The 27,778-nt window shown below is 39.5% G+C and overlaps 1 protein-coding gene across 1 annotated transcript; it reads right to left on the reverse strand.

The window, feature by feature from the left end:
• Nucleotides 1–224: 224 nt before the first annotated feature.
• Nucleotides 225–27,778, reverse strand: LOC122653640 (trafficking protein particle complex subunit 3-like). The gene is made up of 5 exons (XM_043847546.1): nucleotides 27,654–27,778; nucleotides 27,424–27,521; nucleotides 25,341–25,440; nucleotides 11,083–11,265; nucleotides 225–482 (listed from the first exon to the last, which is right to left on the reverse strand). The coding sequence occupies exons 1-5, from the start codon at nucleotides 27,708–27,710 to the stop codon at nucleotides 360–362; spliced, it is 561 nt and encodes a 186-aa protein (XP_043703481.1). The 5' UTR covers nucleotides 27,711–27,778; the 3' UTR covers nucleotides 225–359.

Below are 27,778 nucleotides of genomic sequence, written 5' to 3' on the forward strand. Positions count from 1 at the left end.
ATCCAAGGGTTGGGCTGTGCCGCACACATCTCGACACACGCCTAGGGATGTGTGCAGCACAGCCCAACGGCTGGATGCTCCCTGGGCATGCTGGGCTCCCTGGAGAGGAGCTCAATCCCAAAAACCCGGGGCGTTCTCCTTCCCAATCATGAATTCACTTCAAAATCGGGTGTTGATGTGATGGATTTCTTTTTTTTTTTTTGGTAAACGCGATGGATTTCTATTGACTACAAGCTCTTTCCAATTTTCTGTTAACTGATTCATGTCAAAAGTCACAATAAAATCTCCAGTTCTAACATATATGGATAAATGAAAATTTTCAGATGCATATACATGAAATGTAGTCGTGTAATAACAGATTACTCATCATTCTTGTATGGGTATTCTTCTGGAACTTGTTTCAGAAGTTTTACCCGCAACTCATAAGCATCATCCCCTCGTAGCATATCACGTACCCATGTGACTTCAGTCTTCATTGAGACCTGAATAGAAGGGGAAAAAACAAATAAATTGAGAGAGAGAGGGGGGTGATATCAAGTGAAGGGATAGAAAATGAAAGCATTCAACATTGGACTGGACTAGGTTGTTTTGTTTTTAAACGGGAACCACACAAACAGTGAAACATACATGAATAAATAACAATGAAAATCAACAGCCCCTCAAATTATGGATAATTATTATTTATTTGTTTTTTGTAAAATGAAGCTTTACTGATAAACATGTGATGAGCCAAGAGCATCATTAGAACATAGTCTAATGATGAACAGGGCCCTCCTTGCAAGGGTGTCTGCTAAACCATTCAGACCCCTGGCAATACATCATAAAGAAATTGAAGCAAAAGAATTAAAAAGAAGTTTTGCATCATGGAGAACAACTGCTGACTCCGGAGGGGATATTGTTTAGCCCCTTGAAGAAACATAATAGCCTCTCTATTATCGGATTCTACTTGAAGATGAAGGATCCCCACTGATAGTTAAGAACTTTCAGACGTTGCAAGATGATTAGCTAGAAATCGTCGCATCACCAGACTTAATTGGGTCATTGCAAACAATCACCATAACAAATGCAACTTAAAATTATCAGTGAACCAAATAAAGTGGTTTGAAAAAAATTAAGGTAAGAGTTTGGGCAGTTGGTCGACCAAGGTTGATCCGGAAACCAGCGACCAAAGCCTAATTTACTAGTGGTGGACTAGGTATTGCAAGAATAAAAGATTTCATCAAATTGGTGATTTCTTACCAAGTTAATAATTCGGGAGTCTGAACACAACAAATTTTAAAGTCCAATTAACACTCTTTAAACTTTTTTGATAAATAACATTAACTTTCAAATAGATGAGTTGATTCATGCACAAAATAAAAAGCCTACATCATCAGTGATTCTACTCTCAACCTTTATAGAGAAAAATTGAAACTAATTTCAGAAAATAAATATCTGATCATTGAAATGAAGTAGATAAATCAAAAACCTTGACCCTAACTAAATGACCCCTGGCTGAATCATGCCAAACTTCAAATCTCACAACTTCTAAACAATGATAGACTAGTAAAATAAGGACAGAAGATACGTGTTCAACATCATTAAAAAGAGCATCCCAGCGCACGAGGCTCCCACTAATGCTGTTATACCCAATACCCAGAAAAGTATTAATTACTGATTGTTATGGTTGACAGGTGCTTGATGGGTTCGTTTTGAAGGAATCCAGTTCAAGTCAGCCCAGCAGATAACTTACTGACAATACAGGTAAATATAATTTACATTTTTTTATAGCATTGATTGGATCAGATTGACCCTAAGAAAAGTGTGGATCCTTTTGGTTTTCCACAGTAAAGAGAAAAGATTGTCAATAGTATATTTAAGGTGAAGCAGCCGTTTCAAGTGGATTTTAGAGGACTATCTAATCAGAGTTCTGGGGAAGCCCAAAACACGAGAAACAAAGGTAATCGAGTTACCTTTAAAGTGGAAAAAGAATAAGGACAATCGGACTTGTATCAATCGGGATATGGCCGATTGAGCAGGCAAAGGTCGATCAAAGAATCTTAAAGTAGGAACCGGCCGACTAGTTTATTAACCGATCAATCCAGTTAATCATAGTAGCTCAACTGGCTGAAACTGGTTAACAATTGGTCGGGACCAGATTTGACAACCAGACGGAAATTCTCCATCTGGTCATCGTCTGGTTGGCTAAGGCATAGAGTCGGTTGATGAGCAGGCCAACCGGTTGGTCGGACTAGTCGACCGGTTGCACTGAAAAGAGTTATATTAGGTTGAATACGGGTCATTTTTCAAGTGTTTTAACACTTGGAAACCAAAGAAGAAAAGAAAGAGAAGGAATTGAGTCAAAGCTTAAAGGATATGAGTACCAAAACGTTGGTAAAGACTCTTGGCTCGAAGGGGAATCAGAATAACCAAGGGAAAGCTCTCCAGCTAGGGTTTTGAGTTTGAAAAGGTAAACCCTAAGCCCCTATTGATTCCTATGAGTGTTTTGTTATGGTTTGATCCAATAGAAAGTTCATTAATATTACAGTTAAATTTGAAGTGATACATATAGAAAGGGGATGAAATCACTTGGAGTTGTTGGGGGAAAAATAGTAAAAAGCCTATTTTAGGGTTAAGATTTCCTATACCAGCCACCGATTCGACCTAGGGATCGACTGATGGTGTCCAGATGCCCAAGTAGGGTTGAAAAGATAGGTTTAGTTAAGTATTGATGGTAGGGGACCTTACCCACTATTCCAAGAGTATAAAAGAGAGATTTAATGATTATGAAATGTCGTGTACGGATCCAGATTGGTCCAAAGGCAACAGAGAACTAACAGATTCACTGTTAGAGTACAATACAGATACGGACAAGTGAAGGGAATTCTATCATATCCTTGTATGTTTTCCCAATAATAATATGTTTATTATTTCCTCTGCGATTGTATTATGTTTTTAGTAAATAAAATGCTATTTGTGAATCGTATTAAGTAAGTTGAGGAATGATAAGCTAAGAGAACAGTAAAGAAAAGAAAAGAACTAAAACAGAAGGTTTCATCAATGTCTACTTCAACAAAAGGAATGAGAGGGGTAATAGGGTCCCCAATGTCCCCTTCACCAGCTGAGAGCAGACAATAGGGATTCTGTCAATATCGAGTTCATCCTAGAGTTGAGTTAGGCAGTGTGGACTGGAAGTAGAGGCTAGCAAAGAAGATAAAGGAGCACCAATGGCTCAAGAAAAGTAAAGTACAGAAAAGCATAGTAAAGACCCTGTGATTACCAAACCTTTCCAGTAGGGGTATAGGTATTAGATGAGGTACACAGAGATTAGGGTGTGGACTTCCTCGGCATTGAGGTGACCAGCCAGGGTGGAGACTAATCTTCCTTGGCGCCTTGACGACCAGCTAGGGTGTCGATTCACGTTCCACCCGACATAGTTAGATCTTCACAAATCCCCAGAGTTAATGAGTATTGTATCCTCACCTTTATAGAGCTCAGTTGTAGTTCACATGGAGAACCAGCTATAGTAAACCATAGAAAGAGAATAACATATAAACGACGAAATGTAGGACAGGTTGAAGGCTTCAACAATCCCAACACAAGATCTGAAATCAGGGGGTTGATTAGGTTGATGGAAAAAGGATTGGAATGATAGGATGGGTTAAGGGATAGGTCTACGGTTAGGTTAGGGTGATGGAATAGGTCTAAAACAGTAGGGAACTCAAGGGTTTAAACAAATCAAATCAGCAGCAGGTTTCCCCTCAACCGATTTCACTAGAAGGCTAGAAAAACTGGGTGTGGGCAGAATTAGAGAGAAAACCCGATAGCAAGTTTAGCAACCAATCCGCTGGGCAGATGAGGCTGAAACTTGGATTGAGTGGGGGTCATAGAGGGGGAGAAGGTGTGTTCAAAAGGTTAAAGAAAAGTAATGGCTAGATTGGGCAAGGGGTTGAGGGAAAGGAATTAGAAACTTAGGCTCAAAAATAGAAAGTAACCTTAGAACAGTAGATTGGGCAGCAGCAGAGCAGCTCAATTGAAGGGATGAGGCTTCTAATGGCTTGAGAACTTGAATGGGATGAAGAACAGCAATAGTACACAACCTCTTGGACTTCCCATCGCAAGGAGTCAACTGGATCAAACACCAGCTCCTTCCTCCATGGATCAAACACCAAGGAAAAACTTCAAGCGAAGCAAACTTGCGTAACTGTAGTAGTGATGTAGATAAGTCACTTGGGGCTTATTTTAGTGTAAATAAGTTTTGTATTGGTAATGTAGAAAGGGTTCCGCTAAGAACCATTCTATAGTAGGATCAATCATAGGTTGCAGCAGAACATCAAAATAGCAATAAAAACCAAATTAGAAACAAGGGCAGAATTAGAAGGTTAGGGTTTCTAGCCAAACCAGCCAAGTGATGTACTCCCAATTTGGATGGAGTGTAGATGGTATTATAGGGATGCTGGACTCCAAATTTGATTCAGTTCTGATGGCCCGATGTAGAGATATCGAAGAGACACCAAAATAGAAGGTTAGGAGAAAACTTCCAAAACAGTGCTGTTCTAGGCTTCCAGCAGCAACCGAGTATTAGACTTGGTGATTGAAGCCTGGCCTGCAATTTTGGGTCAATTCTGATGGTTAAAATTGGAGATGGGAGAATGAGAATGAAAGTAGAAAGTGAGTGGAATATGGAAGTTTCAGATTGAGAAATGGAGTGGAAGTGAGAATCAAGTGGAGGGAGTAGAAGGAAGAAGCTGTGTTTCAAAACCCAGCAAGGTTGGTGAAGGTTTGGGGGTGTTATGGAATTAGAAAGTCTCAGCCAGAAGAGTTGCAGGGATGCAGGAGCAGCTCCAGTCGATGGTCTTCTCAGCAGCACAACCAAAATGAGGAAAGGATGACTCCAGCCTTGAGTGAGGATCTCAGGCAACAGCAGCAGCAACTTGAACAGCACCAACAGCACTCGAATGGATCCCTGGGGCAGTGGAATGATCACACAGCAATCCTGGCTCGATGGAGAAGAAGAATAGAGAAAGTGATAGTGGAAGGGTTGGGATAGATGGATTTGGATCTCCCAGCCAGGCTCCTTCAACCCTTCAAGTCACACAAAACTTGAGAGGTAACCATACTTGCAGCAAAAAGCTAATCTCATTCAACTTAGTAAATCGTGGGGAGTGGCCTAAACAGCCTTACAATAAACAGAGAACAGAACTTGCACCTCAAGTAAAAAGAAAAAATAGAAACTTAACATAGTAAGTTGCAACATGAAAATAGAAACTACTCTAATTAACTAGGACTGAAATAAATAGAAACATAATAAAATCTTCTAAATCTTCTTAAGTCTTCAAATCTCCTTGTGGGACCCACTTGGATAACTTAATTGTCGCAACCGAAATCTCCAGACTATGGTCCCTATCAGTTCAACTTATTAGCTTTAAAAGAATGACAAAACTACCCTTCACTAATACTTAAAAGACTAAGCTGCCCCCACAATTCTTCAAGGAATATTCTCACAACCAATCCAAAAATAAGGGGCTGTGACACTGTTCACGTGAACAGTAATGTGCACAGTAACATGAACAGTGTTTTGGCCTCTTCTTCTTCATGTTTTGATCTACATCAGTTGGGTCATATATGTATTGGGACTTTGATGCCGTGGGTTTATTTTGTAATTGGCCAATTTAATGAGCCTAAAATAGGGGTAGAAAGTAGGAAAACCGGATTTGCTTCATCAGTTTAGTTAGAGTCCTATTTTGAGTCTATTTTCTTTATTATTTCACTTTCTTAGTCAATTTAAGTTACCTTATCAGTTAATGATAGAGTTAGGCCTTTCCTTTTTAATGTCCAAGTCTACTTTTGAGTCTTCTATATAAGTTTGTAAGGGAGGCCAGCATTGTACACGAATTGATTAATGAAATATTGGCTTTAGCCTTTGTGGAAATCCTGAGATAGGTTGGGTGAGATGCCCAGGCTGAGATAGCCATTCCCTTCCCCCATCCCCTTCCATCAGTTCTTGATTCCAAATCCTAATTGAGTTTAAGAGTACTACAAGCTACTGGGAATTCTTTCAACTGATTGTCACATCGATTTCTTGAAGATTATTACATCAAGATCAGTGTTGCTTCAACAAGTTACAAATTTGTGTTTTTTTTTTTTTTAATTTGTTACTTCAACCAAGGAAATTGTTCCCTCATTTGAGTTTCCATTGTTCTCTTGTTTCTCTTAGTTTTAGCTCCCACTGATCTCTTGTTTCCCTTATTTTTAGTTCCCATTGTTCTCTTGTTTCCATTATTTTTAGTTCCCATTGCTCTCTTTCTTGTTCTTTGAAGATTTTCAATTTGTTCCTGCCTGGGATTAGACCTATTCTGGTCTAGTCTTACATTAAGTAGTAAGGGTAAAAATCGCGGCCTGTTATGGCCTCTTTGGGTTGCTTTAATAGATTGCAATAAGAGAAAAATAGCAAGGAATCAAAATTGGAAAGTCTCAAAATTAGAAACTTCCAACCTTGACCCTTTACTTGAGTTACAAGACACAATCAATCATGGCTGATGTGAACTGACCTAACAACAACTTAAATAAAATTAAAAGACTTGGTCTAACTAAAATATGGGACCACAACTTAAACTGGACTAACTGAACCAACCGGTTCGTACAAGACTCAAAATAAAAGACATAAACATCCCAATAACCCAAAATCGTGGCTGGCTCTGCTACGGTAGGCAACAGCCTTCTTCTTCTTCGTTGAGTACACCCTCCACTCTGCATCAGCTCTCCCCGGCTTGAAAACATTCATTTATAGATGGGTGAAGGACATATTAATGTAAGACTAGGTAGCTAGTCCCAAAAACCCACAAAAATTCGAAATAAGAACAAACTCAGAATTAGAAAGTTAGGGTTTCTAGCCAAACCAGCCAAGTGATGGTCACCCAACTTGGATCGAGTGTAAATGGTATTAAGAGGATGCTAGACTCCAACTTTGGTTCAGTTCTGTTGGCCTGATGTGGAGATATCAGTAAGACACCAAATTATAAGGTTAAGAGAAACCCTCAAAACAATGCTGTTCTAGAACTCCAACAATAGCAGAGTGTTGGACTTGATGATTGAAGCTTGGCCTGCAAGTTTGGGTCAATTTTGATGGATAAAAGTGGAGATGGAAGAGGGAGAATGAAAACAGAAAGTTAATGAAATTAGAAGGCTTCAGCCTGTGGAATGGGGTGGAAGTGGAGGGAATGGCAGGGGAAATAGATCAGTTGGCATAAGTACTATCATTGTTGGCATCACCATCATCATAATCATCCCCACCATAATCATCATCATCGAGTGGGTATGGAAATAGATCAGGATCTTCCTCATCGGGTGCACTTTCAATTTCAACTTCAGCAACAGCATTAACTTTCTAACGATATGGACAATTCTTAGCATAATGTCCAATTTCTTGACAATGGAAACATTGCACCTTGGTGCCACTAGTCATAGGTGTTGGGGTCCTTTTTTTCCCAACAATAGGGGCCTTACCCTTGTGCTGTTGTGTAGGGGCTGTTGTAGAAGATTAAGGTGCTGGAAAATTCTTATTGTTCTCCCCAGCTTGGTAACCAATACTTCTACTTGTAACCCGAGCTTCCATTGCTTGCAACCTATCTTCAAGACTATTCTGATTTTGAGTCATTTGATCATTCAACTGCTGAAACATCTCCATCATAGTAGAACTCCAGATGAATGGCTCCCTGCCATAGCTCTAATACCACTTAATGTAGGACAGGTTGAATTCAACAATCCCAAAACAAGATCTGAAATCAGGGGGTGATTTAAGTTGATGGAAATAGGGCTGGAATGATAGAATGGATTAAGGTCTATGTATAGGGTTAGGTTAGGGTGATGGAATAGGTCTGAAACAGTAGGGAACTCGAGGGCTTAAACAAAAATCAAATCAGCAGCAGGTTTCCCCTCTACCGATTTCACTAGAAGGCTAGAAAAACTGTGCTTGGGCAGAATTGGAGAGAAAACCCAATAGCAACCAATCTGCTGGGCAGATGAGGCTGAAACTTGGATCGAGTGGAGGTCTTAGAGGGGGGAAGGTGTGCTCAAAAGGTTGAAGAAAAGTAATGGCTAGATTGGGCAGGGGTTGAGGGAAAGGAATTAGAAAGTTAGGCTCAAAAATAAAAAGTAACCTTAGAATAGTTGATTGGGCAGCAGCAGAGCAGCTCGGTTGAAGGGGTGAGGCTTCTAATGGCTTGAGAACTTGAATTGGATGAAGAACAGCAATAGTACGCAACCTCCTAGGCTTCCCACCGCAAGGAGTCAACTGGATCAAACACCAACTCCTTCCTCCATGGATCAAACACCAAGGAAAAACTTCAAGAGAAAAAAACTTGCATAAGAGCAGTAGTGAGGGTAAAAATCGTGGCCGGTTATGGCCTCTTTGGGTTGCTTTTATAGATTGCAATAAGAGAAAAACAGCAAGGAATCAAAATTGGAAAGTCCCAAAATTAGAAACTTTCAACCTTGACTTGACCATTTACTTGAGTTACAACACACAATCAGTCAAGGCTGATGTGAACTGTCCTAACAGCAACTTAAATAAAACTAAAAGACTTAATCTAACTAAAATATGGGACCACAACTTAAACTAGACCAGCTGAACCAACCAGTTCATACAAGACTCAAAATAAAAGACATAAACAACCCAATAACCCAAAATCGTCTTCTTCTTCTTCTTCCTTGAGTACACCCTTGGCTCTGCATCATGATGTTTTCATTGTTTACAGTATCATGCATGCCAGTTAATGTATGATCAAATATAGTATACCAGATTGATAGATTATGATAACAGTAAGTTCATAGCATGATTTATTACATTCATGAGCATGATATGAACTGTGTTCTTTCTCACTGAGCTAGTTAGCTCACCCCACAATTATGATATGTTTACAGAGCATGCACAGGTTGAGTGTCAGTGTGTGGATTGCCTTCTGAGTAAATGATCAAAGAGATTCACAGATCAGAGATTTTGGTGTTTTACATATTTTGAGATGTAAATATTGATAGATAGTGTTTTGATATAATCATTACAACGGTGAAAGAGATGTAACAAATAGATGAATACAGTATGATGGCTGATGCCGATGTTTATAGGAATATTTGCAGTTTTTCCGCTTTGATATTCTGATGTCTCTAATGTATTTATAGTTTCTGCATGTAGAAAAGTAACAGAAATGAAAGACCAGCAGTTACTTAACAGCGGCCTGTGAGGGCCAACACCCATATCTTTAACCCGGATTTGGGGGCACTACAAATGCTGGGTCTGGGAGGGGTAAATGTATGCAGTCTTACCCCCTGCTTTGCAGGAGAGGTTATTTCCAAATTTCAAGCCCGCAACCAAAAGGTTGCAAATGTAATAGTGCTCATCATCTTTGTGTCACAAAAAAATCAGATAAAGAAACACAACAAGAAGTGACGCAGCTCAAACTATGAAAAAATTTGACTTGTAACCCTTTTGAAATCAAATACATAAACATTACGTTCAAAAGGGAAGCCAAACCCATGGCAACATAATATTTTAAATTGGGTCCTTCTAAGCATCACTATGCCTACTGAAGCAGATCAGTTCACTATGATTTTTATCCCTCCCAAATGCTTTTGTTGGGTTGGATTGGAGGGTCTCTCTAGGAACAGCAACAACTGCAGAAGTAGCCGAAAGATCCTCCTCGCAAACTATGTGAAACCAAGAACACTCACACCAGATATCAATAATGCATCAGAGGGACCGCTCATCCGTAAATACGATGCTGTCACATCGTTTACTTAGCCCAAGAACAGTAGAAATGTAGCAGTGTTCATCTGTTCACGTTTTCACCTTATCTCACGGCCTTCCATAATTCCCACCATCATATTTCAGTGGCTGAGCATCTCATCCCTTTTCTTCCAGGTAGGGTCTCTAGGGCATAAAGTCACTGGCACGCTTTTCGGTCACAAGAAGGGCCATGTCAGTTTCATAGTACAGGAGGATTCCAAGTCAGAATTGGCAGTCAGTACGGGTATGGTCCCAGTAGAAAAGAGTAGGATTGGTGACAGGAGTGTTTGGGAAGGGGAGCTCATATGTCCATGAGGGCCAGGTTTGAACGAGCCGTGGGGAGTCATGACTTGAAAGCGTTTTGTATGTGAGCCCAGATGGAACCAGCAGGCGCAAGGACGATGATGGCCATGGTGGGGCAAGGGCGCAACAGGTGGCAGGAGAGGGGGTGCTGAGGGGAGTGAGGGAGACAGAATAAGGACAGGGAGGGGTGCATGAGAGAGAGAGAGAGAGAGAGAGATGGAGAGAAGTGGGGGAGGGGAGAGGAAGATGCAGAGGGAAGACCGGGCGGAGGGAGGAGAGGAAAGAGGAAGTTGGCACCGGAACGGGAGCAGGAGAGAAGGGAGGAAAGGGTTATTGAGGAATCATGTTTTTACAAGAATGACCCCTCCACTTCCGCTCAGCAAATGCGTTTGTGAGGGTAAAAAAATCATAGTGAAGTGAACTGTTTCACTAAGCATAGTGACACTAAAGATTACCCTTTTAAATTAAATCAATGTGAAAAGTACACATTCAATCATCACAGATGCATAGAAGGAATTCTTCATTATATGAAGTGATGCATACATCTACATATTGTAAGACAGGCCTTCCACATGTACAAAAGCACATTAAAGTGGACCTACCTTTCAATTTAAGAAAATTATGAGATCATAATACCCAATTCACCTCAAACTAACAAAAGTATATGGGGCCATCAATGGATTAGCACAGTTGAAGTTGAATAATTTGCGGTAATTGAAACCACAATTCAATCATCACAGAGGCAGAGAAGACATTCTAAATATAGAATGTGATGCATATGTATACCTATTTCAAGACAGGTCTTTCCACTTGTAGAAAAGCATATTAAAAGTTTAAAACAGATCTAATGTGATAACAATACAAGATTCACCTAAAACTGACAAAAGCAATATGGGTGAACCAATGTGTCAGCACAGTTGTAAGTAGAATAATTTTTAGTAATTGAAACCACAATATCATAAAAGGCAACCAAGTAGATGTAGCAACTAATAAATTTAGTGAAAGGACAAGGAACTCACTATCTCTAGGGCCCCTCTGATAACTCCACTCAAGATGTTGCAGTAATACAGACCCTGGCATGTATCTGGAAGCTCAACAAAATCTACTAACGGATTTTCCTCCAAAACAAGACTGCAACTTGTCCCATCAGCATCCCAATTGGTCACAGATGCAGTGACCCCTAAAAATGTCTTAAACCCCACCTGTTCAAGAATATCATCAAAGCCTATATAATTATAACTTATCCAGTCATCCTAACTGATATTCGTCATGAGTGTTTCTGGAAAGAAAAGTAGAAGAACTTGTGCATATATGGTGAGTCAAAAGATTTTGAAATATCTGGTTGTACAACAGTTTCAATTGCTTCAACATGGAATAAATCAAAGGTAGATTGCATTTTCTTCAAAAGTCAATAGGATGTTTTTTCCTCTCAAATTCCTTTAGATCTACAAAATCAATAAACAACTCCAGTACGAAAAGAATAAAACTTTACGAGAACAATAAGAGAGGTCCAACCATGGACTTAGACTAGGTTCAACAAACAAATTGATCACCAACTGTGTTGTGTCACCTATTTCCTTTCTCTCTCTCCTAATCAACTCTGATTTCATAAAGAAAATGGTTGGGAGGGATTTTGAAATGTCTATTTGTCATAACAAAGAAGATTCCATCCTCTACTTTTTTGTTTTAGGGCATCCAGTCAATTAGATAAGGAAAACATGTGTACGAAAGGAGCTTGAGAGAGAAGTTGATGCAGATTCATCACCGAAATGGGCTTCTTTTATTAGGAATAAGTCTAGGGTTGGATTATATACATATTGGGTCTTTGATCCCATGGGTTTTCTATATAATAGGCCACTTTTATGAGCCTAATGTTGGGGTACATGAATTGCATACGGGATTAGCCCTATACTTAGTTTATTTTCATGTTTTTAATGTTTTAAATTGAACCGGTCCAAAGCTGGTTTGAACTAGTGGTTCAATTTAAGTGATTTTATTAGTTTTTCTTTAGTTGTTTAGTTGGGCTGGATTAGGACTCTATTTTGAGTCTATTTCAGTTTCATAGTCAGTTTAAGTTACCTAGTAGGTTAAGGAATGGGTTAGGCCTTTCTTTTTTAGGAATAAATCTAGGGTTTGGTCATATACATGTTGGGCCTTTGATCCCATGGGTTTTCTATGTAATAGGCCATTTTTATGGGCCTAATGTTGGGGTACATGAGTTGCATACGGGATTAGCCCTATACTTAGTTTATTTTCATGTTTTTAATGTTTTAAAGTGAACCGGTCCAAAGCTAGTTTGAACCAGTGGTTCAATTTAAGTGATTTTATTAGTTTTTCTTTTAGTTGTTTAGTTGGGCTAGATAAAGTTTGAACCAAGTCTAATTTGAGTCTTTTATATAAAGTTGCAAGGGAGCCAAGTATTGAATACGAATTTGATTAATTAAATTAGTTTTTGCTGGCTGCCACTGCTGCAGCTGCCTTGCTCTATTGAGTGCATAGTTCAATATCTCGCGATATATCGGTATCTCGGGCCTCCCGAGATATCCGAAATATGGTGAAATTTCGCCGAAATATTGCATTTTTTCTGCAACATTTCGGGAGTCCATCTCGGTGAGTATTTAGCCATATCTAGGCCTAATATGGTGAAATTTCGCCGAAATATTGCATTTTTTCTGCAACATTTCGGGAGTCCATCTCGGTGAGTATTTAGCCATATCTAAGCCTAATACTTCATGGACACCCTTATTTAAACTAAATAAACACATTTAAACCTTCATATTGCAAAAAAATGAACTCAAAGTGGTGTTTTGGGCTTGCACCCTTGATTGACAGTATACGGTCACCAACCCTAATGTATAAATAGTTAAATACACATTGATTAGGCAATTAAAGACATAAAAGAAATTTAAACAAACTAGTTAAAACTCATAAGACATAATTCATAAATCATATTCTCATAAACTCCATAATAGTTAATGACTCGATAGTCAATAACTCAATACTCAATAGCTCAATAATCAATACTTTAATAGGCAATACACAAAGTGTCAAAGTCATAAACTCACAACTCACAAGTTCACAAATCAATGAAATCACAACTTACAACTTACAAGTTACAAGTGCTAATAATAGTTGTTGTGCCTTCCTGGATCAACCCCACTCATGGCCCGACTCCAATAGGCAATACACAAAGTGTCAAAGTCATAAACTCACAACTCACAAGTTCACAAATCAATGAAATCACAACTTACAACTTACAAGTTACAAGTGCTAATAATAGTTGTTGTGCCTTCCTGGATCAACCCCACTCATGGCCCGCTGGAGTCGACGTCCATTGTTCTCTGTTTGAAGGACATATGTGGACCACGGTATAGTTTCGGAGAAGAAACGAGTGTAGTCATCCACAAGTGTCATGTAAATGGAGTCATCAACATACTGTAGGTAACCTATCCAAGGATATGGGCTAGGGTTACCAATCGATCCAGCCTGTGAAGAAGATGATCCAGTATGATATGATGTCGGCGGAAGCGGCGTTGGCACTGGCTGCATGTATGGCTGGTGAGGTTGGTAGCTAGGGTATGCAAAGATGTCATCTACAAAAGATGATCCAGTATGTCCCTGGACTCCATGGGACTGGGACGGGTAGTCATAGTCCCCTACCCCACTAAATTGCCCATATCCATAACCATATCCATATCCACCGTTAGGTTGTGATGCACTATAATCCGATGACAATGGAGTGGTATGTGTGTTAAAAGATGGGGCATGCCAATGCCCAGTCGATCCTCCCTCCCTATCACCCATACTCAAACCGCCAACAGAGCTAGATAAGTCATCAATGTCCATATAATCAGCTTGTAACTGTGTTTGTTGACCCCTACGCTTCCTGCTGTATGGTTGTATGGGGGCTTTTGAGGGTGGGGGTGCGAGGTCACGTGCACCGTGGTCTGTATCCTGTGTGGCATGATCAAATTGTGTCTCTCTAGTGAATCGGACTGGCTCTACAGGTGCTGTATCCTCGCCTACCACATAATGCTCTCGCATTCCATCAAAATCTTCACCACCACCACCACCATCACCATCACCACCATCATCAGCAGCAGCAACATTGCCACCAGTGGCCTGGAATGGCATGGGTGATGCTTCCCGTGCATGTATCTGACCCTCGTCAGCCATATAATCATCCACATCAGCACCAATCTCGGAAGCTATCACTGGGTCGGGCCTACCTCCCTCCTGATCCAACATTGGCTCACCTCTATCCCTCACCCAATTCACAATAGGGTCCTCATTGTCAGAGTCAATTTGAAAGATGCCGGCGAGGTCAATAGTGCCCCTCTGTCCCTCATGTCCCATGCGTATGTGTTGCAGTTTTAGCCTTAAGTTGTAGTACACATACACCATGTCAGATAGACGTTCAGACCCCAATCTGTTGCACCTCTTAGAGTGGATGAGCGCAAAGGTACTCCAGCTCCTCTCACAGCCAGATGCGGAACATGTTTGGGTAAGGACTTTGATTGCTATTCTTCGTAAATTCTTAGTCGATTCCCCATACAACACCCACCATTCAGTTGTATAACAAGTTTACAACAAAAAAAGACATGTGTCAAATGTTGTTTCAAGTTTCAACTTTCAATACATATGTAATTTAAAACTTAAAAGAATTAGATATTGAATTGAGTACTAGCATCACCTCGTGCTCTGCCTTATATTGCAGCATCGGTTCCAAAACTTCCGAATGCATCCTTAAAAATATCATCATCTACACCCATGTGGAAAATTAGTAAGTACTTATTCCTAATTAGTAATTACTACTTGCTAATTATATTCCAAATAAATTCTAAGACTCACATCATTGTTACAAATAGCTTGTAGTTGACCATCTGGCTCCAACTTCTTCACTACTTGTTTCACAGCATCAATAAGTCGAGTTTCCAACCCAAGCCTATTATTATATTGATACTTGGGGTTCAAGTAGTATGCTGAAATTTGACATATAGAAATGAGATATTGTCAAATGCATAGGTAATTAGTAAATAATAATACTATGAATTAGTTACATAAAATAAATTTACTCACCAGCCTTATGCAGTAGATGCATAAGTTGATTCTCCCAACGAGCATTGATGATATCCAAGAAGTGCTTACTATTGCAAGAAGCCACATTGTAGACACTATCTTTCATCAAGTCCATTGCAACATATAGGACTGGCATGGTTGGGCCCTTGAGAGCGGAGTCAGCAATATGTAGAACTTTAACTACTGGCTCCAAAACTTTCACCACTGTACCTAGTTTTGTCAAGAAGTCCTCAGATGACATGGTTGCTTGTGCTTCCCTCCCACTTACAGTATTGGAACCCTTCCATCCAAACCACTCCTCAGAAACAAACATACTTCTCAGCCCGGCCTTCTTTGTCTCAATGCTTTTTAGGGCAATGTAGTGGGTGGCAAATCTTGTGATGTCCAGCCAAACCAAGTCAACCCACATTTTTCCCTCAATAGATTGAGTGTAAAGGACTGATTGTATACAAAGTTGGTGACTTGTCTTACACTTTCAACCACAGTCTTCACCAACTTTAACTTTCCCATATCCTTTAGCATTAAATCAATGCAATGGGCTGCACAAAAAGTCCAGAAGAGCCGGCACTTACTGTTGTTCATCATCTTCTCACCGACCTGCTTGAAGTTGCTTTTGTTGTCCGTTACAATCTGGACAACGTTCGCAATTCCCACATCTTTTTCAACTACTTCCTTTAATGTAAATGTATTTTGCATCCTTTATCTCTTTGGATGCATCCACAGATTTGAGGAAAACTGTCCTCCCATCACAATAAACCATAAAATTGACGATGGACTTTCTTGTAGGCCCAGTCCATCCATCTGCCATTACAGTTACCCCATATGTCTCCCACATACTCCTCATCTCCCTAATGTACTCATCAATCTCAGACTTTTGTTGAGGTAGATAAACATTCATTCCCTCATATGGGGTGGGGGCCTTGAACCCTGGGCCAGCCTCTACAATTGTATCTATCATGATATCATAATGGGGGCCTTGTGCAATGTTTGCTGGGATGGTATGGTATAGCATCCACTTAGCTATTGACTCTTTAACTAACCCCTTCATCCCCTTCCATGCTCCTTTGATTCTTGGTTGACTACTTCCTTTCTTCCTATGCAGTTTAGGATCTGATGCTGATGGTGGTACTGGTACTGATAGAGGTGTTGGGGCTGCCCTCACACTTTGTGATCTTTTAAAAGGATTGAAAGATCTAGAACTTCCAGAAGTGTCAGCTCCTCCACTACCTCCTACTCTCTGTCTCTGCTGATCATCTTGAAAACTAACTCTACTCCTTAAAACAGTCCGTCGAAAGTCCCTAGCCTCCTCTGCTATTTATATATCATCAAGTACTGCAATGTCCTCATCATCATCATCAGAGGAGTCATCATCATCATTATGTTATTATCCTCCTCCTCCCATTGAACTCCTCACTGTATCCTCAAATTGTTCTCTTATTCTCTGCTTGTCAGCCTTCCTCTTCTTCTTTCCCCTCAAACTCTCACCAATCTCCCTAGCTACTTGCACAGGTAGCATATGGCAACCTACAACAACTTCAGATCCTCCAGTCAGATGTTGTTTAAGTCTATTGGACCCACCTCCCAAAAACTACATGTGACAATAGTTACATTGGGATTTTCTCTTATCCCCATCAATTGGAGTGTCATGTAACCATGCAATGTCACCCCTATACTGGCTAGCTGGCCTCTGTTCTCTCTGTTCTCTCCGTTCTCTTTGCTCCCTCTCCCTCTGCTAACTACTTTCCCCTACCTTTTGTTTACCCTTCGCATGTTGTCTTTCACGATCCACCATAATAATGCTTGTTTACTACAATGTAAGTAAAACAAATAATTAAAAACTTATTGTAGAAGCACTTCAATTGAGACATTTAGAATACTAAAACAATTGTATAACTATTTAATATTTTTCCCCTAACCCTTATATTTTTCTCATAATTAAAAACAATTTTTTATATATAATTTTAATATAAATATTGACCTAACACAACAAAACCGAAAATTATTAAACATAATATATATCGAATGCATTTCAAAACAAGTAGAAATTACCTTCATATTTTTTCATTATTTTTCAAACCTAAAACTCATATTTTTCCTTATTTATTTCTTTTTTTATTTTTTAAATATTTTTCTTAATTTCTAAAAATTAAAATAATTATTTATGGGCAGAAAAATAAGTTCGGCACTGTGAAGCCATAGATCAGCCATTGGTGTCTAACATATATTTAATTCATCCACATCTAAGTTATATTACCCCTAATTTTTTCCTATTTTAGTTGTAGGAAAATCAATTTTTAAAACCAGAAAATTTTAAAAAAAATTTTGACATCGTGAGGTTGTAGATAGGCCTCCGGTGTCTAACATATATTAATATCATCACCATACAACATGTATTGAATATACTATTTTCAAAAAAATTAGTTTTAGAGAAAAAAGAATTACCTTAAATAATGAAAAATGCTTGGAGGTTGTGCTTGGACGAGGCTCTGACGTGTTTCCGGCGATAATGCGTCAAAAACTATTAAGAACAATGTTTGGAGAGTGGAAGAAAACCAAAGAGAAGAGAAGAAATGAGGAAAGAAGGAAAACTAAGAGCTTTGCAAAATATGGTACATATGCCCATGGTCACATGACCTTTAAGTGGGAAAAGTGGTCTTTTGCAATATTTCGCCGATATACGGCTTATGACCGAAATATGCCGATATCACCGAAATTTGGTATTTTTTCATTTTGTATATGTATTTCGTCTCGGCCTTGGCGAAATTTCCGAAATTAACCGAAATTTGGCCGATATATCGCGAAATTTAGTTCCTTGATGGCAACAGCTTGAAGATCAAAATTAGGTCCTCCTGATCTACAAGATGCAAGGAGTCAATTGGAGGTCCACCAATCTGTTATAACAGATCCTCCCGGTCTACAAGACGCAAGGAATCAACTGGAGATCCACCAGTCCCTTCACCTTGATATGATTCACAAAGCAACACTCAATCATGGAACTAAATTTCGCAATATATTGGCAAAATTTTGATTAATTTCGAAAATTTCGCCAAGGCGAAGACGAAATGCATATACGAATAAAAAATACCAAATTTCGGTTATATCGGCATATTTCGGTTATAAGCCGATATATCGGCGAAATATTGCAAAAGACCACTTTTCCCACTTAAAGGTCACGTGACCATGGGCATATATACCATATTTCACAAGTCTCGGTCGATATAGACCTGCAAAGCTCGTAGTTTTCCTTCTTCTTTCCTCATTTCTTCTCTTCTCTTTGGTTTTCTTCCACTCTCCAAGCATTGTTATTCATAGTTTTCAACGCATTATCGCCGAAAACACGTCAAAGCCTCATCCAAGCACATCCTCCAAGCATTTTTCATTATTTAAGGTAATTCTTTTTTCTCTAAAACTAATTTTTTTTAAAATAGTATATTCAATACATGTTGTATGGTGATGATATCAATATATGTTAGACACCGGAGGCCGATCTACAACCTCACAGTGTTGAAATTTTTTTCCCATATGTATGTTTTTTTTTTTAATTTTTTGGTTTTAAAAATTGATTTTCCTACAACTAAAATAGGAAAAAATTAAGGGTAATATAACTTAGATGGGGATGAATTAAATATATGTTATACACCAATGACCGATCTACGGCTTCACAGTGCCGAACTTATTATTCTGCCCATAAATAATTATTTTAATTTTCAAAAATTAAGAAAAATATTTAAAAAATAAAAATAAATAAATAAATAAGGAAAAATATGAGTTTTAGGTTTGAAAAATAATGAAAAAATATGAAAGTAATTTCTACATGTTTTGAAATGCATTAGATATATATTATGTTTAATAATTTTCGATTTTGTTGTGTTAGGTCAATATTTAAATTAAAATTATATACAAAAAGTTATACAATTGAGAAAAATATAAGGGTCAGGGGAAAAATATTAAATAGCTATACAATTGTTTAAATATTCTAAAAGTCTCAACTGAAGTGGTTCTACATTAAGTTTTTAATTATTTGTTTTACTTACATTGTAGTAAACAAGTATTATTATGGCGGATCGTGAAAGACAACGTGCGAAGGGCAAGCAAAAGGTAGGGGAAAGTAGTCAACAGAGGGGGTAGAGGGAGCAAAGAGAACAGAGAGACCAGAGGCCAGCCAGCCAGCATAAGGGTGACATTGCATGGTTACATGGCACTCCAATTGATGGAGATAAGAGAAAATCCCAATGTAACTATTGTCACATGTAGTTTTTGGGAGGTGAGTCCAGTAGACTTAAACAACATCTTACTGGAGGATCTAAAGATGTTGTAGGTTGCCATATGTTACCTGTGCAAGTAGCTAGGGAGATTGGTGAGAGTTTAAGGGGAAAGAAGAAGAGGAAGGCTGACAAGCAGAGAATAAGAGAACAACTTGAGGATACAATGAGGAGTTCAATGGGAGGAGGAGGACAATACCATGATGATGATGACTCCTCTAATGATGATGAGGAGGAGGACATTGCAGTACCTGATGATATACAAATAGCAGAGGAGGCTAGGGACTTTCGACGGACTGTTTCAAGGAGTAGAGTTAGTTTTCAAGATGATCAGCAGAGACAGAGAATAGGGGGTAGCGGAGGAGCTGGCACATCTGGAGGTTCTAGATCTTTCAATCCTTTTAAAAGATCACAAAGTGTGAGGGCAGCCCCAACACCTCTATCAGTACCAGTACCACTATCAGCATCAGATCCTAAACTGCATAGGAAGAAAGGAAGCAGTCAACCAAGAATCAAAGGAGCATAAAAGGGGATGAAGGGGTTAGTTAAAGAGTCAATAGCTAAGTGGATGCCATACCATACCATCCCAGCAAACACTGCACAAAGCCCCCATTATGATACCATGATAGATACAATTGCAGAGGCTGGCCCAGGGTTCAACGGCCCCACCCCATATGAGGTAATGAATGTTTATTTACCTCAACAAAAGTCTGAGATTGATGAGTACATTAGGGAGATGAGGAGTATGTGAGAGACATATGGGGTAATTATAATGGAAAATGGATGGACTGGGCCTACAAGAAAGTCCATCATCAATTTTATGGTTTATTATGATGGGAGGACAGTTTTCCTCAAATCTGTGGATGCATCCAAAGAGATAAAAGATGCAAAATACATTTACAGATTGTTAAAGGAAGTAGTTGAAAAAGATGTGGGAATTGAGAACGTTGTCCAAATTGTAACGGACAACAGAAGCAACTTCAAGCTGGCCGGTAAGAAGATGATGAACAACAGTAAGTACCGGCTCTTCTGGACTCCTTGTGCAGCCCATTGCATTGATTTAATTCTAAAGGATATGGAAAAGTTAAAGTTGGTGAAGACTGTGGTTGAAAGTGCAAGACAAGTCACCAACTTGGTATACAACTACTCCTTTGCACTCAATCTATTGAGGGAAAAATGTGGGGATGACTTGTTAGGCCGGGCATCACAAGATTTGCCACCAACTACATTGCCCTAAAAAGCATTGAGACAAAGAAGGCCAGGCTGAGAAGTATGTTTGCTTCATAGGAGTGGTTTGGATGGAAGGATTCCAATACTACAAGTAGGAGGGAAGCACAAGCAATCATGTCATCTACGGACTTCTGGACAAAACTAAGCAAAGTGGTGAAAGTTTTGGAGCCAGTAGTTAAAGTTCTACATATTGCTGACTCCGCTCTCAAGAGCCCAACCATGTCAGTCATTTATGCTGCGATGGACTTGATGAAAGATAGTGTCTACAGTGTGGCTCCTCGCAGTAGCAAGCACTTCTTGGATATCATCAATGCTCGCTGGGAGAATCAACTTATGCCTCCACTGCATAAGACTAGTCAGTAAATTTGTTTTATGTAACTAATTCATAGTATTACAATTTACTAATCACCTATGCATTTGACAATATCTCATTTCTATATGTCAAATTTCAGCATACTACTTGAACCCTAAGTATCAATATAATAATAGGCTTGGGTTGGAAACTCAACTTATTGATGTTGTGAAACAAGTAGTGAAGAAGTTAGAGCCAGATGGTCAACTACAAGCTATTTGCAACAATGAGGTGAGTCTTAGAATTCATTTGGAATATAATTAGCAAGTAGTAATTACTAATTAGTAATAAGTACTTACTAATTTTCCACATGGGTGTAGATGAAGATATTTAGGGATGCATTAGGAAGTTTTGGAACCGATGCTGCAATACAAGGTAGAGCACGCGGTGATGCTGGTACTCAATTCAATATCTAATTCTTTTAAGTTTTAAATTACATATGTATTGAAAGTTGGAACTTGAAACAACATTTGACACAACATTTGACACATGTCTTTTTTTGTTGTAAACTTGTAATGCAGCTGAATGGTGGGTGTTGTATGGGGAATTGGCTGAGAAATTAAGAAGAATAGCAATCAAAGTCCTTGCCCAAACATGTTCCGCATCTGGCTGTGAGAGGAACTGGAGCACCTTTGCGCTCATCCACTCCAAGAGGCGCAACAGATTGGGGTCTGAACGTCTATCTGACATGGTGTATGTGCATTACAACTTGAGGCTGAAACTGCAACACATACGCATGGGACATGAAGGACAGAGGGGCACTATTGACCTCGCCGACATCTTTCAAGTTGACTCAGACGATGAGGACCCTATTGTGGATTGGGTAAGGGATAGAGGTGAGCCAGTGTTGGATCAGGAGGGAGGTAGGCCCGACCCCGTGATAGCTTCCAAGATTGGTGCTGATGTGGATGATTATATGGCTGACGAGGAACAGATACATGCACGGGAAGCATCACCCATACCATTCCAAGCCACTGGTGGCAATGTTGCTGATGATGATGACTGGTCTAGGTCCTCAGATGATGATGATGGTGGTGATGGTGATGGTGATGGTGGTGGAGGTGGTGGTGGTGGTAGTGGTGAAGATTTTGATGGAATGCGAGAGCATTATGTGGTAGGCGAAGATACAGCACCTGTAGAGCTAGTCCGATTCACTAGAGAGACAATTTGATCATGTCACACAGGATATAGACCACGATGCACGTGACCCCGCACCCCCACCCTCAAAAGCCCCTATACAACCATACAGCAGGAAGCATAGGGGTCAACAAACACAATTACAAGCTGATTATATGGACATTGATGACTTATCTAGCTCTGTTGGCAGTTTGAGTATGGGTGATAGGGAGGGAGGATCGACTGGGCATTGGCGTGCCCCATCTTTTAACACACATACCACTCCATTGTCATCGGATTATAGTGCATCACAACCTCACGGTGGATATGGATATGGATATGGGCAGTTTAGTGGGGTAGGGGACTATGACTACCAGTCCCAGTCCCAGGGAGTCCAGGGACAGACTGGATCATCTTTTGTAGATGACATCTTTGCATACCCTAACTACCAACCTTACTAGCCATACATGCAGCCAGAGCCAACGCCGCTTCCGCCGACATCAGATCATACTGGATCATCTTCTTCACAGGCTGGATCGATTGGTAACCCTAGCCCATATCCTCGGATAGGTTACCTACAGTATGTTGATGACTCCATTTACATGACACTTGTGGATGCCTACACTAGTTTCTTCTCCGAAACTATATCGTGGTCCACATATGTCCTTCAAACAAAGAACAATGGACGTCGACTCCAGCGGGCCATGAGTGGGGTTGATCCAGGAAGGCACAACAACTATTATTAGCACTTGTAACTTGTAAGTTGTAAGTTATGATTTCACTGATTTGTGAACTTATGAGTTGTGAGTTTGTGACTTTGACACTTTGTGTATTGCCTATTAAAGTATTGACTATTGAGCTATTGAGTATTGACTATCGAGTCATTGACTATTATGGAGTTTATGAGAATATGATTTATGAATTATGTCTTATGAGTTTTAATTAGTTTGTTTAAATTTCTTTTATGTCTTTAACTGCCTAATCAATGTGTATTTAACTATTTATACATTAGGGTCGGCGACCGTATACTGTCAATCAAGGATGCAAGCCCAAAACACCACTTGGAGTTCATTTTTTTGCAATATGAAGGTTTAAATGTGTTTATTTAGCTTAAATAAGGGTGTCCATGAAGTATCAAGCCTAGATGTGGCCAAATACCCACCGAGATGGACTCCCGAAATATTGCAGAAAAAATGCAACCATTTCGGCGAAATTTCGCCATATTTCGGATATCTCGGTAGGCCCGAGATACAGATATATCACGAGATATTGAACTATGGTTGCCATTGAAGATCTGCTATACAAGTAAGTAATTTATTGTTTTGGCAATCAACCTTCTTCTCCTAATCCTCTAAACCCAAGCCATTGATCCCCACTGCCAACAATCAATCCTTGCTGCCTTCCTCATCCACCATTAAAAAAATAGATCCATTAGAACTCTAAAACCTGCAACTATTCTTCTCTTCTAGAAGGTCACATATAAGGTGATTTTCGTAAGAATTCTGCCCAGCCAAATCTAACAGTTAAAATCATCTCAAGTTTTGACCTAATGTTCTTGAATCTAATTCATGAACCCAATTTCAGTTTGGTGCAATTCTGACATACGGATTTGTTGCTGTGAATTTTCAATTCTACCCTTATTGTTACATTGTTCTTCTGAGGTCACAATTAATATACCTATTCTGCTGATCTGCTATTGCTGATTCTTAAAGACTAAATTTATATTCAATTGCTGAACATAACCCTAATTTCTGATCTCTGAATTTCCTGGTTAAATTACTGTTTTGCCCTTTTCCTAGTTGTACTAGGATTCCCCCACATTAGCTGATCTAACCATTGGATCAATTTCAGCTTTTTAGCAATTGTTCTAGTCCCTATTTGGTAAATTCATATGGAATTTGGGATCATTCTAACCATCTAATTTCTGTTATCAAGATTTTCCTTAATCTGAACTATCCTTTGATGAAAAGATCTTGGTTTGGTTCCTAGTTTGATTATTCGAATCTAGGACTACATTAGAAGTCAAATGTGTTCTGTTTGAAGATACAGTTAGTTCACTCTCTCTGAATCAGTGGTAATGTTTAAATTGGTTTCAACATAAAGAGATTTCACCTTTCCATGCAAAACCAGCTGTAATGTTTCATGGGATTTTCAACTGAATTGAATTCTCTGTCCAATGATAAAACTTGTCAATCTTCAACTAGTTCCCTCCGATGAAAGAATCAGCAATCTTCAACAAGGATCAACCTGTCCCACAATCTCAGGATTGAGGGAATTATCCATCACCCAGAACAACACACCAGGGTTTTAGTAATCGGGAATCAGATTGGGATCGATCTCAACTCTTATCGATCTGGATCGCTCTGAATCGGGTTGGTCGGATCGGATGGAATTGCCCTTGCTTTTTAATAAAAATCGGTTTTTATTTCCTTTTTACCCTTGGTTCGTACCAGTTGATCGGTATCGAATCGGTCAAGGATCGGGATCGGCCTCGGCCGATACCAATCCAAGATTGATAGTACGAACCATGCAACGCATTGATCTACTTCCGAACTGGGTCACAGATTAAAACACTATTTCGACACAGCACGGTGAGGTATTAATTTGGAGGTGAGATCATGAAAAGTGAAAGCAGGGGCACCATGATAGTAAAACTGCACAAAGGACAAAAGTGAGAGCATATTTTGTTCAAGTTTTCTTCTTATACTGATCCAAGTCTGCAACCAGTCTAGAACTTCATCAATTCAAAATGGACACATATCAATTGATATCAGGAGAAGGTGTCATTACCTACAATTGCAGTTAGATCTGGGGTTCTTCTTATCCTATTTATTGTGGACCAGGATGAGGAAATACAGACAATTATGCATTTTAGGTCATCTCACAGGCACTTTAATGGTATAAAATCCAGTAGCTCTAATCACTCAAATGCTATAACTAACTGGACTTTTCCACCTAATATACATAGTGCTTGTGGTTGTGCCAAATTTTCTGCACAACATCTTTTGGCCTGTCCATGCATAATTTCCTATCGTTTGGGGTTCACTAACATGCTTTGAGTTCTAATTTTTGAAGACCAACACCTATTGAAGCCCCCAACAAAGAAATCAAAAAAAGAAAACAAGAGCAAGAAACTTTTACTGAAGAAAGTGACCTCAAACACTACGATTAATCTAAAGAAATGACCTCAATTTTAAGGAAATTCTGAGCAACTTGAAACAAGACAATTTCAATAGACCTTTGCAATTACTTCAGCTGTCTCCTTGAAGTCAACACAGCTGGAAACACCAGACTTTGCAAGAAATTCATCAATCAATCGAATTCCAATATTGTAACCCCTGCATAAGATGCAAGAAGCCAATGGATGCTATCAATCCTTAAACTGTATATAGTTGTATAAACATGAAACTTTTACTGAAGGGAAAATGATGAAATGCTTATGGAAATTATCATAATTGTGACTCATACATACACTTTAAAAATAGGAAAAACATCAACATATCTAGGAAAAAATCACAAAGAATCTGAAAATCTAAAGGGCCCATTTGTCTGCAGGGGAGTATGGGTGGAACAGTTAGGGAAGTGGGCCCCATGTGGGCATTTGGTTGACTAGAGGAGAGAGGGAAGAGAGAGAGAGGAATGAGGCTTCTACATTTTTAGGTGAGAGTGAAACCAAGAGAGACAAGGGAGAGAGAGGATAGAGGTTTCTAGATTAAGGTGAGAGTGAGAGCAAGAGATACCGAGATATGGTAGAGATGAGGGAGGGGAGAGATATTGGAGAGATGAGAGGGATAGATGACGGAGGAGAGAGAGAGAGAGGGCGGAGAAAGAAAACACCATAGTTGGATTCCTCCCATATCTCCTGCTCCTTCCTGAGAATCCCCAAAACACCAACAACCAGCATCCTCACTACACTAGATCCTTCCATAGAACCCCCACTCCTCTCAAGCCTCGATTCAGAACCTCTCGAAACATTCACAACCTCCCACGATCTTGACCTCCAAACCTCCCCAAACCGACTGTAAAACAAAGCAGGATCCAATTTCCCTCTCAAAACAAGTGCGAACAAAATCGACGTTGATCCTTTCTCATTGACTCACCCATCAGCCAAGGACAGATGGAAGGGAGCGGGTGGAGCGGTGCGAGATGTTTGGCAAGTGGCGGGCTCATATGGGGGGGCAACCATTAGGTTTGATCCAAAAGATGCAATGTAATGAGCCAACCCTGCTCATCTCTCTCTTCCATCTCCCTTCGTTCCACTCTCTCCAACAGTTACATTCCCTCATCTTTCCCTCAGAATCCCATCGATTTTGGTGGGATTTTTAGAAGGATGGGATGAGAGAAATAGGAGCAACAAACTACCAACAAGAAAAACATTGAAAATCCAACGTTCCCACCCCATTGCAATCAGACAAACAAAATTTAGCAATTCTTGGAAAAATCTGACAACTTTCCCACCCCACTAAAACCCCTACAAACAAACATGCCCTAAGAGTTAAATCAGAAACCAACAGTTTATGAGTGAACCCAATTTTCAATACCATCTGCAAGCTCAACACCCCTTGATTATGGAATGTGGACGCTGCAACTGGTGAGGCACATCTAATGCTACAAGCAAACCAAAAGTATAATAGCTCTTGAATGAAATTTTTTTGGACAAATTACGATTTCCTTTTCTTCTAACTATCCATGTTTTACCGCTAGATCAGGAGACTAAGAACAAAAGACTCACCATCAATTTGATTTTGGAAATGGCCCATCCAAGAGGTGAGCTGCAAATTGAACAGTCTAAATAGATGAGTCAGTAGACCCCCCCCTCCTAGTGTTTTTTCCTAATGATGGTGATAGTTTGTTCCTACAAGGATGGACTCAGAAATCAGGATCATTATATACTGCTTTCCAACTGCGACATAATGCTATAAGAGTTCATGCTATGTTTATTTTATCCAATAGTGCACAATTATATGCTTTTCACTTCTTCCATCTTTTGTGAGTGAGAATTTAAATTGCATCGATGTTTAAACACTCCCTACTTAGATCTCACGGTAATGTGTTTGTTGTGTGCTTCTAACTTTAGTAATTAGGGAAGGTGAAAAAAAAAACACATTTACCAAAAAAAGAAGAAGAGAGAGAAGAAAATAAAAAGGTAAACACAAACGACCTAAACTAAAAGCTTTTGGTGAAGTATGAGCAGGAAAGAAAGAGTCAAAGAGACGAAGTAAAACGAACCAAAATAGCTATAAGATTGATATAATGGAATGAAGCAGGTAACAGAGTGAATGAGGAAGCTAATCAGAAGGAATAGGGAAGGGGATCTGTACATCTGATCGAGCTGCTTATTGACTTCCTCAACCTCCTCCAGATCCGTAAGAAGCTGCCGTACGATCGCCCCGTAAGTGAGGGTAAACAATTCCGCGTTCTGCACACATTTGCAAAAGAAAAAATCGAAATTACAGTTGATCGGTAAAGTAAAACAGTGTGAGAGATCGTCACAAAACCCAATGATGAAATTCCACAAAGATATATTCGTATTAGAAGTAGGAATTCTCACCACGCGCTCAACATTGGCAACTATAGGATCTCCAGATCTTGGGGCGAGAGGAGCCATGTAATTGAGGATGATACCCTCTGATTTTCTGAGAGTGATTGAGTGAGCGGTTTCCCGGATTCTTTTTA

The sequence above is a fragment of the Telopea speciosissima genome, chromosome 3 (genome assembly GCF_018873765.1).
Source record: "Telopea speciosissima isolate NSW1024214 ecotype Mountain lineage chromosome 3, Tspe_v1, whole genome shotgun sequence".
Lineage (NCBI taxonomy): Eukaryota > Viridiplantae > Streptophyta > Magnoliopsida > Proteales > Proteaceae > Telopea > Telopea speciosissima.

Coding starts and splice junctions, on each gene's coding strand:
- LOC122653640 (XM_043847546.1), bottom strand. CDS start 27,710: ATGGCTCCTCTCGCCCCAAGATCTGGAGATCCTATAGTTGCCAATGTT. Junction 25,441..27,423: donor AATAAGCAGCTCGATCAGAT/GTACAGATCCCC, acceptor CATCTTATGCAG/GGGTTACAATATTGGAATTC. Junction 483..11,082: donor TCAGAGGGGCCCTAGAGATA/GTGAGTTCCTTG, acceptor CCTTCTATTCAG/GTCTCAATGAAGACTGAAGT.